Here is a 19,699-nt window from a genome sequence, read left to right as displayed (position 1 = left end):
AAACTTCAAAACTTAAAATTGAATTGCTGGAGAAGCACTCTTATGTCAAAAGAAAAGATGTTGAAACAACACAGAAAAAAGTGGTGGCTGATACTTATTGTGCTGTAACCAGCAGGATGTTTCTCCCCAGGAATCTGAAGAGGGCTGGAAGAATCCTGAGCTAGGCTTCATTTCAGCGAACAAGGTCTCACGGTCTGTTGGGCAGCTTCTCAGACCTCCTCAGCTGGTACAATGTTCTATGACTCATTGTTTCGCTCGCTCTCCCCAACATCCTTCCACTCAGTGCCTTCACCTGGCAGATACATAGGCACCCTTTTCAAAGTCAGCCAGTGATTATGCTTACAAATACAGCATCAGGCTCCCTTCTGCAGACGGTTTTAAATTTTAGTCCAAATGCAGAGCTGAAGTCTATGTTGGTTAACAACAGCAGCAAGAAGTATCCAAGTATCTGGGAAATACTAGTACCCTTTCAGAGAGCTGCCAAGTCTGAAGCTTTAAAAAGTATCAACATACTGCGTAGGCCAATAAGTAATACTGGATTAAACATGAATGCTAAAGGTCTATTAAAGTCATTAAAATTAACTTAACAGCTTAGACTTAATAACCTCTAACTGCATTAAGTTTGTCTCAACATGCTTGTAAAATAAACAGCTGGAAAATCTGGCCTAACTATCCATATAGCTAATATATGGATATTTCCTTGACTTTGCCCACAGCCCAAAGCATCTTTGAGGTACAAATCTCTTCGCTTATCTTAAACAAAAAGTCAAGTGGTCAACTTTGGGCCAGGTAGGGGATACAGCACAAAGCTGTAGGGCCAGAAGGTCAGGGGCCAACCAAGGTGGGAGCAGCCTTAGGGTTTCTAGCCTTCAAGGGTACTCTGGTAAGGCAACAAAGCCTCCTCTTCAAGTCTCTAACAGAGATGATTTGAAAGTCGGGTGGCAAAGTTCTAATTTCCATTTTTAAACTCTGCACTGAAGCAGCTATTCATCCCAGAAATTCATCATCCAGCTGCACTAGGGGACATAAAAATGTTACCGGGATCAGGTGCTGCAGTCTGGAAGTGGAGGAGAGTTCATCTGCTCCAGCACCACTGCTTGCCCCATCCTGTGCCAGAGTGCTATGCTGAAGAAAAAAACTTACTGCTCACCTTAGGCAACAGAAATGAAGAAATATTTTAGTTGAGCAGATCTTAACAGAGTACACACTACCACTTACTGATAAAGATAAGGCTTCTTTTTTAAAGCTCTCATATTATTTTATGTTCTGGGACTTCTTTCTGTTTACTTGGGTAAAATAAATCTCAATTTATGACTTAAAGATAGGTGATGCCAGATGCTCTTTGCCAGTAGACATAACACAAATGCAGAGGAAGCTGGGACAGAGAAGACAGACTAATTTAATGTAAAACAACAGCTCTGCTCATCATTGTCCTCACTGCACGGGTCCAAGGTGCCAGGCACTGCTTTTGAGAAACAGTAAAAATAAGTGGGGAGAGTACAAGCACACACCCTCCTGATACTGTTTGCATCTATATTTGGTCCAATACGTATTCAGAATCAATGACAAAAATGTAAATCCAGAAGTGAGTAAAGCTGGTCCTTAGCATTGCCACTGAAATGCCTGGAGGGCTTTCAGAGCATGGTTCAAGAAGCTGACAGTCCATTTCCTTTATGAATAAACAGCTACCAGGAGAAGACATCAAAAAAGCTGCATGCTTAATGCCCTCCAGCACTTACAAAAGTCGCTATCAAAAATGCCAAGATTTCCAAACCTACAATTTCTGTTTGCAAGTGCTAAATATCACTGATCTCACTGAACCTGGAATACTGAAACCTGCAGTAAGAAATGCCACAAATACTGTTCAGCTTGAGAAAAGCAATCGTGCCTAAAAAGAACCAAAAAAGGCAGCCCTTTCCAGGTTGAAGTTCCTTAAGCCCAGGCACTCAGCAGGGTGCCTCTGTTCAGCTGGCACTGTGCAGAACCAGTGTGCAGAGGCCATCGTTTCAACGCGGGGAGGGTTGCAAAGGCACCATCAGTGCTGGATTCTGCTTGGTGACATTGGGAAGAGCCGACTGTCTGCTCCCAGTCTGACACAAAATTGATGAGCACGATAAGGCACAGAGGAAAAAGCACTTGTCATTCGCAGCAATGCTGCTGCAAGGTGACGCTGTGTTGTATGATCTCCTGGGAATGTGTACATAACGCTCTTTGAACCATGAGGGAAGAAGTTGTCTGCTAATTACTTCCCTAGTAATTGGCCATGCAATGTCATTTTTTGCATGAGGATTGCCGGGAAAACACTGGACACCATCTGATTAAAAGAAGAGAAAAAAGCATTATGTGATGGCAACTTAATGAGATGGACTTCAAATTTGCCCTAACCAAGCTGGACAAGAATAAATGGTGGCCTGCTCAGGAGTGATTGAGAAGACAAAATAGTCACAACAATCTGGGATACCCCTAGACAAAACTTGGGAGCCTGGGCTGTAAAGGGAAAAAACATAAAGACATAATTGTCCTTGCATACTAATCTGGACCCTCAGACATTTCTTAAGACCACTGGTATTTGAGAAGATGTGTAGGAAACGAGCCATACCTACATGATCACTGCACATCAAGAATCGACATCCTTTGAAGTGGCAAGAGAAAGGGATGCTTAATGGCTCTGGGTGCAAGATCAAAGTGAGAAAGCAAGCAGGGCTGTGAAAGGCACAGGGCTGCTGCAGCTCACCGCGAGAGGAGGAGCCTGATGCGGTCCTTCCAGGAGCACCCTATGACCAGGGTGGGTGGTAAGAAGGGCCTTTGATGATCCACGCCTCCTGGAAAAGCAGGACAGCAGGGACCCAGCAGCTCCGCTGCGGTTCTCAGCCATGCCTGTGTACGGCTCCCACCCTGGAAGGGCTTTGAGATACAGGCTGCCTGTGTTGGTGTCTTCTACAGGTGAAAGCACAAGGCTGAATTTAAATTAATCAGTCAAAATAGCATAGGGGGGCACGACCTGAACTGACAGTAAGACCGAACGCAGCTGGTGGTGCAGAGTCCCAGGCAGTGATGCTGAGGGTGGCCCTGCCCCAAAAGCAGTTTCACAGCCCTCCCTCCCACACCAGAGGGTTTCAGGCCCCTGTATTTTGTTGCTATTATTCACTTGCGGGTGAATTATATTAACGTTTGTATCCAAATGTAGATACCTCCCACCACCACAGGAGCCAAACACAAACATGCTGATTACACAGTGTCTGGGGCACAGCCCTAGTAACAGAGATAAAAATCAACACATCCAGGGAACAAGAAAGAAAAAGGCAGTGCAAGAGTGAGTCAGCAAATGTAAGCAGTATGTTAGTCAGGCGAGCATTTCTGAATGCACTGCGAGGTCGTTCAAACTGCAGACAAAGTCATATCCCCAATAACCTGCACAACACACCACCCCAGTGTGACCGACAACCTGGATGACACACCACCCTGGTGTGAGGGACTCCTCCCTTTGGCAAGGGGGCCTCTGCATTTTCATACTGTTTTGGGGAAGGCTTTAATGCACATTTCTTCTATCACTCCCCCCCCCCCCCCCCCCCCCCCCCCCTTAACTGTGGAAAGGAAAAAAATCTGTGCCATGTTTAGAAAGATGGGAGACATGAGCGTCGAAATCTGGTAAAGCAGAGGAGGCCGGCTACGCTGCTGTGTCAGGTGACATGATAAAGGCTGCAGGTTTCCAGGATTAGCCCAGTCACTTTGCAGGCCATGAAATGCTCCACTGAGCCTGTTTACAAATTAGCCTGTGGTCTGGCTCATCCTCTTGCCAGCCTGCATTTTTCTGCAAAAGAAGCGACTTAGTACTTCGGAGTACCACCACAACATGCCCCCACCAGCAGGCAGACCTGACCCTCTGCAAACAGCCATCAGATGCAGGTCTGAACCTCTCCTCTCTCAGGCCACACAAATCACAAACAACTACACTGAGTTTAATGGACACAGCTGCAGAAAGCTGTGTGTGGGAAGAAAAAGCAAGGTACAAGGCCAGAAAGTTTTACAAAAGTCACGGGATTTCAAGTCATCAGCAAACTTATTTGCAGTTCTTTTGATTTAAATACTGGGTTTCTGCCACTCTGAAAATGCAGACTCTAATTAACTCACATTCTTATATACTCTGATGTCCTGAAAAGGATACTTGCTTTTGTAAATGATATTTATAAAGCAAGAGCTATTTAATACCTGCTTAACATATATCCATAACCTTCAAAATGTCTCCTATGAGTCAACACACCCTGACGCAAACTGGCATTTCTTTCCCCTTTCTGTTCTGTAAGGCTTTCTCCTGTGTACAGCCACTACCCCAGAGCATGGCAGAAGGCAGCCTAAGTCCGTGCTCTCATTAACTGGTTCAACACTGGAGAGGGGTAGTTTTGTTCTGAAAGAGGAGTGCTTGCACAGGAGCACTTGCACTTGCCAATCTCTGGGAAACAAGCCCTTTTCAGTTTAGTCTTCATGCTTTCTAGTGATCCCCCACATATTACCATCTACTCCATAGTCCCATTCTGCATTTACATTCTCTTCATCAGTATTCCTGCAGGAAACCCACGGGATGGCAGCTTATTCCAACTACAGCAGCACTCATATGTCTGAATCAAAGCTATGGCTAACGCTAGAGCCATCTCGTGTACTCACGCACAAAAATTTACATCCGCTTCCCATTCAAGTCACAGGCATGTCTCTCACTGACTTGGATGAATCCCAGACGCCAATTTTAATAGCGAAGGCCCTTGAAAGTCTATAGTTTTCCAGATGGGTGCCTTACCCACTCTTTGAATGACACAGGTTGAGCAGGATAGTCTAGGGACCAGACTGCAGGGCATTACCATAGCAGACTGCAAGATCCAGTTAGAGAGGGATGTTTGTCTAATTCACAACTGTTTGTCTCTGCTCATGCAGCCAGAAGGAAACAACTCAGACTGCATGGGTGCAATATTTTGGGCACACGAGCCGCGAGTACCTCAGCATACATGCTCTCATGGGTACTACATACCAAAGGACACATGATCTCCACGCCACGCTGCCTCTGGGACTGCTTGCAGAAAGGCCATGCAGGCAGCCTCTGGGCAAAGCACCTGGAGCTGTTTGAAGATTTACTGCCTCTGTCTGTCCCTTCCACTCCACCACGGGAGAGGTCACAGCCCCGGGAGAAATCATGACAGGCTGCCCTGGCACAGGCAGCCATTTCGCCCAACTGTATCAGTGGTTGCATCTGCGTGGCATGGGGCAAAAGTTCAGCCCAGGGAAGCTACTCCAGCACCAGCAAACCCACGGCAATCCACCCTGACATCAGCCCCTTGTGCAACCTGGGTGACAGGGAGGCTGTCCCTCTTGCCTGCCAGGCTGGCTGACATTCAAGGGGCAGAATTTCATCCAGCAGCCAGGGAAAATACATGATGGCACCAAGTTTCTCTCTGATGTGCCCTAGTTTACTGTATGTGCAATGGGAGGCTCTCACAAGTGTGAGGAACCAAAGTCTTTCTTTCTTTTAAGGTCATACAAGACTTGGGAGCTAAGAAGAGAGACCTCAGCTGAAAGTCAGCAGAACTGGTCATTCTAATCTGGCAAGACTTCCAGTTGCAATGGCTTCAGGCAGCTCTCAGAGCAGCCCTGGTAGCTGTGCAGATTCACCACTTTCAAGGCATCCCTCTTGTTAGAAATGTTACATTATAGACCTTTCTGTAATTAAAGCGTCTAACTCACAAAAAACATGACTGTAGGATTCACTCTAGACATCAACAAAGGGCAAAACCATACTAAAATACCGTAACTCTCCATGGTAATACAGTAAACATAAGTGTCCCTCTTTCAAGATATACAGCTATTTTAACACAAGACCTCCTTGTAATTCCACTGAGTCAAGGCTCATTCTTGAAAATTTAAACAAGGCAAATGGATTAAAGTTGTCTGAAGACAAATTCAGGTCCCCTGTAAACAGATACAACACGATCTAGTTTAATGGAAAGGGGCCTAACTCCCTGCCAGCAATAAATATGGATCGTAACTAAGGTCATCAGACACAGACTATGAAAACAAAATGCTGGAACATAAGCATAAAAGAAAAGTGTAGGCAAGATACTTGTGGTCTGTCAAAAGTCTTGCTCAATTGTATATGCCATTTTAATTGATGGAATTCAAAACTGCTCACTGTACTTGCAAGAGTTCATCAAGATAAACCAAAGGACCATCCTGAGTATCTTACATGCTTTGCATGCCTACCCTGAAGCCACCAGCATTTCATTAGGGAAGATGCTCCATGACACCACAACAGCTGAAGTCATGGGGACTGCTAAGGCGAGAAGAGCATTCGGAAACATGAGGTCAAAATCTGCATTTCCAGCTTTAATGCTGATACACGATAGATGCTAACAGATCCTTTTTTGTTATCCTAGTCCATTTTTTTTTTCTTGATCAAGGGCATGCTACTACAGAAAGCAGAGGATGGAGCTCTGCTCGTTCACCACACAGTAAAAAACTGTGGTAGCTCTTATAATTACTATTTCTCTCTAATCTCTGGATTGCCCATATTATCAGCCTGGTCTGTATTTTTTCCTAAATATAGACACAATCTCTTTGCTCTTCATATTCTTCTATCATCTTTTCCAATTATTCAATTTACAGTAATGACCATTTCAAAATATGTGAATTGTAATAATAATTTTACATACCAGATGCTACATTACATTTAGCTAGCACATACAAGTTTAGGAACTAAATCTCTTACAATGAAGCCAACAGAAGTTTTACTGTAGACTTTATTTAGGATTTTTCCAGCTAGTGACTGGAAAGTAGCTTTTCAAAGAGAGGTCCCTTTTATACCAGGATATGATGGGGGCTGAGAAAAGCTACAAGCAAGGACTCTTCTTTTTTTGTTATTGCCCTATTCCAGAAATCAAGGACCAAGCGACTTCATCAGAAGGTGGCAACGGAACTACCCCAATGCAGTATTTTTTCTGTTCATCCAGAGACAGCTCAGAGCCAGGCCTGCACTGCCAGCTCCATCAGCCCAGCACCAACACATACGCCAGCTGTTTCCCACTCCACAGGCTGTTTTACGCAAGCACACAGGGCTTCCCCAGCCCCTCACACTGCCGGCTTGACTATTCCTAAATGGGAAAAAGATACACAGAAAATGAAAGAGGGAGGGGGAAAGAGTGATAAAAAGGAAAAACCAAATACATATCTGGAAAAATAAGAAAATGCATGGTGGAGGAGAAAGGAAGAAGGATGGTTGGAAATAACTATGGTCCAATTAGCTCACTGGAGTCTCTCTACAGTCGGTGCAGAGAAAGAGTGATTTTCCGATGCAACTTCTCTCTCTCAGCTCCCTATTTCAGGATGAGATGACTCAGACTCCTTACGTAGCAGGCATCTACGTGTGGTCAGACAAATCCCATCACCAGTGCCTGTAGAGTGCTCAAAGGACTGAATGAGTGAACAGTAATATAAACTGTCTGTAACCACCAAATACGGGACATGCAAAACTCCTGAGCAGGATCAAAAGACATATGTGGAGGAATCTGGGAAAGGCATGCACTGTAACTATCATCTTTATACAGGGGTGCCATTACACAAGGACCTCTTCATGAACATTTAGGGTCAGGTTTTCAAAACGTTTGAGTAAGACGTTTTCTTTCATTTCCTAACAAGTGTGAGCATCCTGGGTACAACAGCCTCCTGACAGTCTGGTTCTAAGTGTTGCAACAGGAACACCTCATGCTGATCCTATCTTTCAAACTAAATTTGGAAATTTGTCCATGACGTAAGCACTGATGTAGCTCTTGGAAAGTGCTGGAAAGCTTATAGGAAATTGTTAAAAATGAAAAAAACATACATTTCAGACATGATATTAGAGGTCAGTGAACAAGAATACGTTACCTGAGAGTTGCTTTTAATGCTATAACACTATTTTTACCCCGAGGGTTTGACTGTCTGGAACTGTCCTCCCTCCGCTGGGACAGATGCAAAACTCCCCACTGGGTCACAGAGACAGTGGAAATGTAGCTGCATAGATTGGGTTCTCATAATCCAAACAATAATTTATGTAAACCTTTCCAAAAATAATAATGAGTTTTGTCTGCCTGGGGTACTACTGGCCTTAAACTCAATCCACAAGCTATTAGGGGCAAGACAGGGTTTTTCATAGCATCCACAAGCAATGCCTTGCACAGGGGGAATCTCGACTAGCGTCAGACACCCAGAAACGCCACAGTATGTAGGACTGCTGGGCATTTTCAGCATGAACTGCCAATCCAAGTGAGGCTTTAAAAGAATAGATTTAACTCCACAGTATTTACAGAGTTCTGAAACAACAAATAATGATTTAACAAAATAAACTGATAGTCTGTGCTCACAGAGCCATTGCAAGAGGGAATGTTGCTTCCAGACAGTTCTGGCATGACTGGTACCAAAAATAGTATTTTCTTTATGAGGCATGTGATCAAAAAAGGGTATTTAAGCACACAGGAGCAATCAGGTCACATCAAAGGCTGAATTAGGTCAGTATCTTGTTTCAGACAGTGGCCAACAGAAGTATCTTATGAAAAAATGTAACAGGAAAATGCCCTCACAAAATAATGTAGACAGCATTATGCACCTCAAAATACTTCTACCTCTTAAGCAACCTGCTTCATCAGGGGTCCGCAATCAGTCCTGTGCACTCTCATCAGCAGTTTCACTTAGCACATCCTCACAGCTTCAGTTTTTACCTAGGAAACGCAGTGAAATCACCACGAGTTTTGCTGGGTCTGGGTCAGTTGCCCCTGAGCATGGAGATCCCTGCTTCACAAGGGCTGGATCCCTGTCCACACATCGGAGAGGGGACCCAGCAAGCCCCCCCGATGATGAGACCTTGACGTCAAACATGGGCTGGGGCAGCCGTCAGCCCCAGAACTACCATGTCAATGGAACAAAAGTCTTCACAAAAGTGAACGTAGCTAAAGACAAGAGGATCTAGACATTATCACAGTGTACAAAACAGTTTGGAATTTTCTGCTTGGCTGTCAAGCCAAGGAGGATGAAGAAACAAGAAGTAAGGAATAGAAATGTAAGGTGTCCACAGAATTTTCTGCTAATAACCAACATCTCTCATGGTTGTGACCTGCAAAGACGTTGAGGAGGAGTTGGACAGCCAGCCCCTCCAGGGAGAAGAAAAAGGAAGAAAGGACTTTCGGCTGCCTAGATTTTTCTATGTTGGAAAGCACAAAATTCCCTTAATGTTTACAGAGAACCTGCATTCAGCAGATGCACAACAGGAAACCTAGAGAGAAAATTCCCAATTAAAGCTAAAAGCAAAATTACATAAGGAAAAAGCCAGACTTTGTAAATATTTGTTAATAAACCCGCTATCTGAATGGGACAGTGCAACAACTTTGGCATCCTGCTTTTGTTTATACTTAGGGGATTTTATTATCATCTTAAGTACCTTTTAACGGTTCTAAACAGAAAAAAAAAAAAGAAAAAAAGAAAAGAAAAAAAGAAAAGAAAAAGAAAACCAGACAATTTTATTAGCCAGAAGATCAGACTCTTCAATAATATAATTCTGATGTTTTTACTGAGATGAACTTGGCCCACTGTTTCTTCCGCTTAAAACATTAATTGGCACTCCCTGGGATTGCTCTTTCCAGGTGTATTTATATTACTGATGGCTCAAGACATACAGGGCAGATATTTTTCCTTAATGCTCTTGACAAATCTTAAGCTAAATGTCCAGGGGTAACTGAGGCCATCAGACATCAAAACCAACACATTCAATTTGAGGAGTCCATAATCATGGATGACGTCCAATTCATTTTTCACTCAGTTTGCAGGCTTCACACGCTGAAACTAATTACCAACAAATTTTTAAAATTTTATTTAAGTTATCATCAGAAGATGTTGAACAGTCTGAAGTTTTATTGGACTATTTGAAGGACAGCTCCTTCCATAAATTTGCAATTAAGAATGGTCTGGACTTCTGCAGTTTAATCCTATGATACCAACAATAAATTGCCTTGCCTCCAATATTACAGCAGCTCTTCTTACTCCTCGGTTACCACAGTCAAGGAGACAAACTTTGCTCCATGTCTCTGGCAAGGATAAAGTACTCATCAGTGCTAACACAAGTGTAAAGCTGCATAGTAATACTGTAAACCCATTATGGTTTCTGTACTGTTTTACCCTCATACAGGTCTTACCACCTCAGAAATACCTTTATGATATGGTAAAAAAAGAACTCTGAATATATCCAGAGTTGTTCCCCATTTACAGTTGAGGAACTGAGGCAAAAAGAGCAACTGTCAGAGATTACACAGGTCCCTGATATCCATTGGAATCGTGGGACTCAGCACTTTCCAAAGAATTGCTCCTGACTGACTGATGCTTGACCTGTGCAAGGTGGCTATGGCTGCATTCAGTTTGACATCAGGCTCCCCACATCCTCAAGAGATGTATTGATCATAACTCCCCTGCATGCCATGTAATACATAAACCACTACATGTACTCTGGAAAGCCCCAAGTCCCCTGGCATGAGGTAAACATTGACTTGCATCACCTGTTCTTCTTCCCCACTCGGAATACCAGTTCTTCACACAGGAGGTCAAGAACTGCTCAACAGATGCAAGATCTGCCCATTATTTCGTGGCATGTCTGCTCTGCAGGATCTGGGTCCTTTCTCTACCCAAACCGAGGTCATGTTATTTTTTGAAGTCCTTCCACCGTGCTCCCAGTCTTGCAGAAATCAAAGTCTAAGATGTCCTCACAAAAGTCAACCAGACCTGCAACTGAAGGTTTGCAATGGAGCATATAGTACAAGGCACACTGTGAAAGGCAGTATCAGGTACCACTGCTACTTTGGATCTGAAAGCAATAATAACCACACTGGCAAACCCTGCACATGAAGTGATACAATTTTCTCCTTGAAGTAGCTTGGGTGCAATCACAGTCCTGCTGTTTCCCACTCTGCTGCTGGCTTGCGTAACACTAACCTACATGTTCCTGCAGAGCGCCCCACCAGGCTGCACCAGCCTCCCTCAGCAAACCCAACACCAGGGGATGTGACGCCATGACAAGACAGGAACAGCGTGGCTTGTAGTAGCAGCAGTCTGGGACGCTTCAGTCAGTGATGGGGCACCACTGTGCTAGGCACTGTGTAGACACAGAGTAAAGGCAAACCCCTTCTACTCCAACGCGGATAAAGCTCAAGTGAGCTGGGAAAATGGTTGGCAAGAAGAAAAATATTGGGTAGCAGCAGTACGCGGGTAACGTAGTTACACAAATAGCTCACATGTTGATATATCTGAGTCAGTAAAGTTTATTTTACATTTTAGTCAATGTGAATTGGCGTTTAAAAATAATAATATGTTTTAACCTCTGCTCATTTCCATTAAATGAAAAAGCATCTAAACTCTCTCAATTAAGCTTTCCAAAAAGTGTTTTACATCATCTTGCCTTGTGCAGTCCCAGTGGACCCTGTACGACAAATAATTTTCAAAGCTATGGAAAGCTTCATAAACACTAATAAAAGTTTACCCTCAAAGCAAAAAAAGAAACCCCAGCGCTATACCCTCCAATGTCTCCAGCTCTGTACTGAAAACACTCTTGCAGAGAAGGATCTCTGCATATCCCATCAGTTTGAACCCCCAAAGCACCGGGGGGGCACCATCCTGCCAGTGCTAACACAGTCACAAAGAGAGAAATACTACAGCCTTTCCTTTACAAATTTTTCCACATTTTTATCTCTATTTTTATTGCTAAGAGTCAGTAGATCAAAGTCAGCTGAAACCGGCTTGGGATAGACTCTTGAGCCAGAGGCAGAAACTGTCTAATGACATAAAGGAAGAAAAAAGTAGAAAACATCCTTTTATTCCCAGTACCACTACAGATGGCTGTGGAGAAGAGACCAACGGCAAATGCGGTGCATAAATTTGAGAGTTAAATACTCGGCCAGACCTTTCTCTGCTGAGACCAATGGGAACATAACCACATTTGACTTTTTAAGGAGCAGTAGATGTACTGGACATGAACGCTCACTGCATTTTCAGCAGGGGGGTCAGGGAAAAGGCCAGTTATGTTAGGCCTTGCAGAAAATGGAGTAATTGAGACTCCTAATCACACCATGAGTTATACACAGCGATCTCCTGCCTACCCTGAGCCCCATTAAAAGGCACCATCTACCAGCACAGAGCTCATTAAAAGACCAGGATACAACAAATTACTCTAGGCTGTCTACAGTGCTTCTCTTACCAGATTATGGTCAAACAGACTGCACCCATTTGAAGGAGGAGGAGAAGAATATGGAAGCTGTCTCCACATAAATTTTCTTTACTGCTTTTAAAGAAGACATTTTCTAAAGATTTCTGGGTTGCAAGGGACACACAGACATAGTCTCTGCCTCAGAGAAACTAATAGGAGGAAAAAATACACCAACCTAAACAGCAGTGACTCATCATCAAGGTATGATTAAAAATTGGCTGTTGGGAAAAGAATGCCACTGTGGTGCCTAGGAAGAGCCGAGAAGCATGTGCAACCTGACAGCAAAACAGCCAGCAGCAACTCATGTGCCATTGTACAAACTGCTGTCTTCTCAAAGTGGGGCAGTGACCTTGACCAAAGATGTGCTTTGCGCTTAGACTCAGACTGCCTTCACCCAGGGTGCAGAAGAGCTTGTGGAAGTTGATTTCAGGTTGCACTTTTGCTGGGGCTGATCTAGCAGAGATGCTACCACAGTAAAAGAAAGGCTATATGCCCCAACAGTCCTAACACCACAGCCTTGTGAAGCTACACCTTAGCAGACTGGAAACCTGGAGCAGCGTTCAGGGCACCTCCTCTCACTGACTCCATGTGGACTTAACCAGTGAAGGACAAAGGTCTGACTGTCAGTCTCTGCATGGGTGCCTGCATCCACAAACTACCAGAAAGAGCCACAGAGGTGAAAATACTGTCTCCCAGGGGAAGAATGCACTGCGATTCAACAAGGCCAGTGAGTTTAGGGGAAAAAGGACATAGCTGGGCACTCTGCACCCCAATCTCAGGGGTAATCAGCTTCTTCCTGTCACTCCTGTGCCCACTCACAAAACCCACCCTGACTCCAGGGGTTCATACCACCACTTGCTAATACTTAGCCGGTGCCTGCACAAACACCCCTCCGCTTTCAAAATTTATGCCTAGTTGAGGACATGAGCTACTTTTTCAAAAGTGCCAAAATAATTCAGCATCCTACATGTCATCCCAAACCAAAAGGCACTTTGGATAATGATGGCAAGCTCCTATATTACTTCTTGTGCCATTCTTAAAAGTTTATTATTCCCACAAGCACACAGTGTTTCAGAAAGCAGAAGAGATGCCTTCACAATCAAGAGGCTTAAAAATTAGTGAAGCAACACAATGAGATGCGTTCATGCTCTAGGGATAGGGTGAGCAAGAGACTGTGTTTTAGTGGTAGGCTGAATCCAGAAGACACCAATGACATTTTTGTGACACCATCTTTTTTTTTTTTTTTTTCCCACTAAGCACACACACAGACAGAAAACCTGAACAGGACACATTCTGTTACTGCCCCTAGACTCCATCCTTGTACTTTCAAGGAGCCAAAGCTCCATGGTACCCCAATCCATCAGCCTTTTGCTCAGAAGGGCCTGCAGGAAAGTACCCTCTGATCTCTGCAGCACCAAAGCTGCCATGCACTGGGGGCCCTGTCAGCATTATGGCCCGTTTGCACAAGAGAGCACCAAAAAGCCTCTCTGGGGAATGAAATACAGAGGTAGGGTAAATTCTTAGGCTGAATGGATTTTGCTCAAGTAAAACAGTCTCTCTGTAGTAAAGTGCAACTTGTACATCTTCCCTTTGAGTCTTTGCCATGGCAGAGAGGACAGGGTGACTGCAGTGTCACCTTCACATCCTTCACTGGCATTTAGCAAAGAGATGGGGGAAAAAAAAAAAAGGACAGAAGTAATTTACATCAGGTTTTGGCCGCCACCCACGTAAGCCTGAAGAGATACAGGCACAATCTCTCACTCTTGATTTCTGCATGAGGTAAGAGTAGCTTAAGTGGATGAGGGAAACTTGTTCTGCATTTAGGAAACAAACCTGTCTAAAACGATGGTACTTGGGTGAATTATTAAAAGGCAAGCGCATTTTCAAATCTAAATTAGTTGATGCTCTGCTCTTTCACATCTATCTCCAGTTTTGACCAGAAAGAGAATCACACCAAAGGATAAATTTATCTCGGCACTGGCTGCACTTTCTGCTTCTTGCCACAAAAAAGTTTCAGGTAACAAAAGGTTAAAAATAGCTTCCTGCACCAGGATTTTTTTTTCAAATACACAAAAATTTATACTCATCTGAGGTTTACAAAGTTAATTTCAGAGTCCAGTTTGAGTTGCCAGTGCCCTTTAAAGCCAAAAAATTCCCAGCTGCCCCTAGGCAGTGCTTCTTTCTTTCCTGGAAGCTCATTAATGAAAACGGCCACTTTCTGCAGCAGAGCCCCACAGCATCTTTGGAGAATAACCAGCTCCACTCTGATCCTGCTCGTCTGTCCTACTCCACTCCAACTCAACTCCCTCTACTACCTGCAAGCACGCTGACGGCTGCCGAGGGTTAAACCTTGGCTTTTCAGGGAGAAAAAACAGGAAAGCAAAAAGCCAGGAGAGCCAAAATAGAGGGGAGTGAGGGGAGCCTGCCCAAGCCCTGCAGCAGCCGGTGGAGCAGCAGAGGAAAAGTTTCTGTGATTTTAGGCAAGCCCTCGCGTGACGTCATCTCGCCCAGATAATCTCAGCGCAGTCAGCACAGGCCTCCTGCCTCCCCATTGGCGAGCCCCTCGTCAGCAGACATCTGAAGATAATTATTATTGGCCAGACAATTATAACAGGAACAACTGTCACTTCGTGCTGATGCCCGAACCTGCCGCTCTGCAGCACGATGGAGAAGGACCCCGGCGGTCACCGCTCCGTCCACGCATTTCTGTCACTTTTGCTTTCCTAAGCACCGGACGGGTTTTTGCTACCTCACTGCCTGCAGCTGGGAACAGGGATCTCAGTACTGCAATCCTTTTTGCTGTATGTCTGACCGAACTACAAATCTTCTGCAAAAATAGTAATGTATTTATTGACGTGAAATAAAGGACTACAGCTGCATTAATTCTCATGCAGCAGTTTAAGGACAAAAAAATATCCTCTGCAGATTATTTACTTCATCCTTCTTCCCCCTCTGAAGAAGTCTGAGAGGAGGTTCTAGGAGAGTTAGAGAAATAATTTTCAGCAATTATTTTAATAAACATTTGACTTAATCCTGATCTTACTGAAATCAACCCTCCCACGGTCCAAGCACAAAAAGATCAAAGCGATACCATATCTTTTGTCAAAAGCTACCTACCTGATGGCACTATACGTAAATGTACATCAACAACAGCTTTCCCGCAACATAAAGCGTAAGGAGTTTCATGAGAGTAAATGGACTTGTTCTTTAATCTCCTCAAAACCTGTCTTGGCTTGTTTAGGGTAGACAACTAATTGGTGGCTCTCGCCCTCACCGCAACCTCGCTCAGCTCAGCCATTCGTGCCTCCCTGCAGGACAGCCAGGCAGTGTGGGGGCTAGACCGTGCAGTCGCATAAAGCCAAGCATTCAGGGAGGCACGAAACCCATCAGCTTCTAAGTATCTGGGAACAGACTATTCATTTTTCCTCTGTGTCAAAACAGTAGCCTCTTTACAGCATGCTAATCTAGGCCCAGGCTCTAAAGAGGTCCCAGCACAATGCACACTGCAGGATGAGGGCCTCCCTAAAGCCAAGCAGGAACATCTGGAACAAAGCAAGGAGGACTTCATTCACCACCGTGAGACCAATTTGTCACCAGACGGGCTCCATTCATGCCAGTCTCAGAGGGATGATTTCCAGGGGCTGACGGCAGTGAGGAAACAAACCCTAGGACGGGGGTATACTGAAGAAGAGCCTGGGTGTCAGTGATCAGTGAGTGCAAAGAACAAGCTCTTGCCCCAGGGAGCAATGGTTCTTGGAGACTTGGAGGACAGAGGCAAAGAAGGGGTGAGCCCCAGCTGAACAGAACCAGCCACTTCATTCCTTGCACTGTGATCCATCCAGACCAACCATACCAGCACCTAGGGGCATGCCGCTACCCCTAGGCTTTGCATTCAAGCTTTTCCAGCTTTAGGCTTACGCATTTATAATTAAAAGGGCTTGTCAGTGCTTTAACCAGCTCAGAACCCAGAGGGTATATAAAAGAATTCATATCCTGCCTCAAACCGAGCTACGTCTTCATATGTGACCTAGACAGACTCCAAAGCCACTTCCCAAAATCCAAAAGATGGGGTCAACTCCTTAGAGCCACTTCATCCCCTCTAACACCTTACAGCCTTTTTGGTTTTGGCCTTGTAAGATATCAAGACATATTTCTGAGATAGATGTAAAATAACAAATGCCACACCTATAGAATTTGTTTACCTCCACGTTAGGCATTGTAATAGTATTACATCCTAATTTAAATGGCAATTACAGTATAAAATCCTGCCACAGTCTTTCCTGAAGCAAGTCCACTTGGTCCATCTTCCTGCCTAGAGAATGAACAGCCATGTTTATCCCTACGAAGTACTACTTAACAGCCTCATCTTCGGATGCTGTTACGTTAACGATGTGTACACTAAGGGTATGCCTACAAAGTTGGGAAGCCACGTACTGCCACTGATGTCTGAGTAAGCAAACTTACTGCGTCATCCTGATATGAAGTAGAAAAGCCTTCCTGTACGGTTCCTAGCTGCTGAATATTACCAGCTAAGCTTCCCCACAAAATTCAAGTGGTGCTGGAACAGGACCTGTTTCATTAAGTGACTAAATTTCCTGAAGATAAAAACATACAACACAACCTGAAACTCAAAGAGTCTTCTGCAGCCTTTTCAGGAAAAGCCTGCCATGACGGAGACCTCAGTGGGCACAGCTCTGTTTCATTTCCAGAAACGTTCCTGGGCCACAGCAGATCGCTCTTCTCCTCTACTTTCATGTGAACCAAAGGTATTAATGCATCGGTTCCGTTAGAGAAGGTGAAACTAGACCAAAAAGCACATGTGCACAGATCATCATGTCTCTTTAGCTGTACTGCAGCAATGTAAAACTGAGTCTCCTCCTTTGAACCTGCGAAGTGGGAGCCTGGCGTTACGGGAGTCCCAGCTGGCGACCTCTGCAGCACATGAAACTGCCAGGATGACTTTAATAACACCGCTTAGCATTTATATAGTACCTGACATCTTCAAGGCACTCAGCAAACATTACCTAAGTCATCAAAGCGCCTCATGACTGTATTTCAGCATTATTACCCCCCAGCCCCCTGGCCTTTCCCTGCTGGGGAAACTGAGGCCTAGGAGAAGTTATGCAATGTTCCCAAGGTCATGTCATGAAACACAGGAGAGCCAAGAAGACGACGCAGGAGTCCCGTTTCCTAGTCACGTTCTTTAACCCAGGCATCTCTCCTGGGTTATTTGGCTATTATATAGGGGTACCACCCCCTCCACCCTCTTTTACCTGTTTGTCCTATTCTGGTGCCAATTTTCTTTTGGAACGTGGACAAAATAGGAAGCATCCAACACTCCCAGCCCAAAAACATCTACATGGTCTCCTTTCTCCTAAAACATGAGTGACACTAGGCACCCCTCAAGAGCTAATGAGCTCACCCACAGGAGAACGGAGGGAGACATACACACACTTAAATGGTCAATTTAATTCTACTGCCCTTACAAGTCCCCACATGAGGCACTGGAGGATACTAGCAAGTCCTTGGCTGGGATCCACCTAGGATCTGGGACCACTCTGCCTTGCAAATGTAGGCACCAAAGCCTGGACCCAGAGACAGTCCTATGCTGCTATCCTCACATGAGGGTGGCAGGGGAAGGTCCCCACTCGGGAGATACGGGGCCAAGGGAGCCCGAGAGGACAGGTGGCACCACCGAGGGAGGGCACGCAGGCAACGGAAAGACTGGGGGAAAAGCTGGGGAGAGAGACCACGTGGACAGCAGAAAGGGCAAGCCTCGGCACCAGGCGAGGGTGGCCGGGACGGTGCAGCGGCGAGGCACGGGTGAGCACGGACAAGGTGTGAACACAGGCTGCTGCAGGTGGACGAAAGCTGGAGGAGGACCGGGAGGAAGGTGTGAGCGGGCGTGAGGGAGAGGGGGATCCCAGCCCCGAGGGCAGCCCGGGGACCCCGCGGGAGGGGGCAGGGGCAGCTCAGGCGCTCCCTCCACCCCTGCCTCCACGCTGCCGGCCGAGCCCCGGCGAGCGGCATGAACCGCGCCCGGGACGGAGGATGCCCCCGGGGCACTGCGGGGCAGCGAGCAGGCTGCCGGCACAGCGCTCCCCCTCGGCGGGCCAGGCCGCGTGCGTGCCCGTGAGGCTCCGTCTCGCCGGGTCTCCGGGAAGCCCCCCGGCCCGGCGGGTCCCGCCGCGACTCGGCTCGCCCCGGCTCCCCGGCCGCACGCACACGCCGGGAAAGTTAATAGCCGCATGGCTGGAAATGAAGTTTTATTAGGAGCTGGGGGAGGGGAGGGGGGAGGCGAAGGGGCTCCGCGGGGAGCGCAGGCACACGCGCAACTCGTTTTAACAAGCGGGAGGGACGGGCAGGGATGGAGGCAGGGGAGGAGGCAGAGGAGGCAGGGGAGGCCGAGGGCAGAGCCGGGGCACGTGTGCGGCTCTGCGCCGCCGGGCCGGCCGGGACACGGCGGGAGGGGGCGGCGGCGGGGCTCAGGGCCCGCAACGCACCGCGCCGCGCCGCCGGCGGGATGCCCCGGCCTTGCGTAACCCGGCGGGGCGGCCCCGGCCCGGGCGCGCAGGTAGCGCGGGCGGCAGCGCCGAGCCGCGCCGTACCGCGCTGTACCGCACCGCACGCACCCGGATGGGCTCAGCGCCTCCCCGCCGCTCCGGGCGGGCGGGGGGGGCCCGGGGGCGGCACTCACCAGTTCTCCTGCATCCACTGGATGGCCGCATGCTCGTTGAACTGTTTCTCGAATTCGTATTCCTGCAAAGTCAACACTGACATGTTCATTGGCCCGGTGGCTGCGGAGCCGCTCCCCGCGCCGAAATGCTGCCTGCCTGCCTGCCTGCCGCCGCCTCGGGAGCCGGGCCCCTGCGCGCCCGCCGCCGGAGAGCCCCCGCCTCTGGCCTGGCCCGCCCCGCCTCAGCGGTACCCCGGGTTTAGCATAGCTCCGCTCCCCTCCGCGCCTCTCCTCCCGGGCCCGACGGTCTCCTCCTCTTCTGCGGCCGCCGCGCAGTGCCCGGGGGCGGCGCGGTCTTAGTGCCCGCCCGCCGCCGCTGCCGCCGCCCGGGACACCCGCCCCCCGCCGCCGCGCCTCGCGTAACTCCCGCCGCTGCCCGGCGGACGGCGCCGCTCCGCACCGGGGTTGAGCATCGGCCTGGCACGGAGGACACTCCCCCCCTCCCCCGCGAAGGCCGACAAAAATAACTACAAAAATAGGAAGCCCCCACCCCTGGGTTGAATCCCGACCGCAGTGCCCTGCGCGCCCTCCCCGGCCACCCGGGAAATTAGGAACCACAACCGCATTTTAGCCAGAAAAGCAAACGCAGACACTCCCCGAAAAACCTACGCCTCCCCACCCCTCGGCCCTTTTTGCATTTAAATTCAGTCTGCACCTGCTGTGACTGCCGCCACCCCGCGCGGGTGGACCCGCTGCCCCCACCG

The 19,699-nt window shown here is 47.2% G+C and overlaps 1 protein-coding gene across 1 annotated transcript in view; it reads right to left on the bottom strand.

The window, feature by feature from the left end:
* Window positions 1–19,272, bottom strand: part of ELOVL6 (ELOVL fatty acid elongase 6) — an 82,327-nt gene extending 63,055 nt beyond the window's left edge. Inside the window, exon 1 of the mRNA XM_074905444.1 lies at window positions 18,957–19,272. Within this exon, the coding sequence (XP_074761545.1) occupies window positions 18,957–19,045 (89 nt within the window). The 5' untranslated portion in view covers window positions 19,046–19,272. The remainder of the gene's footprint in view (window positions 1–18,956) is intronic.
* Between the last annotated feature and the right edge of the window lie 427 nt (window positions 19,273–19,699).

The sequence above is a fragment of the Athene noctua genome, chromosome 4 (assembly GCF_965140245.1).
Source record: "Athene noctua chromosome 4, bAthNoc1.hap1.1, whole genome shotgun sequence".
Classification (NCBI taxonomy): Eukaryota; Metazoa; Chordata; class Aves; order Strigiformes; family Strigidae; genus Athene; species Athene noctua.
Note: the sequence above shows the minus strand (reverse complement) of the source record. Positions and strands in the feature narration are given on the sequence as shown.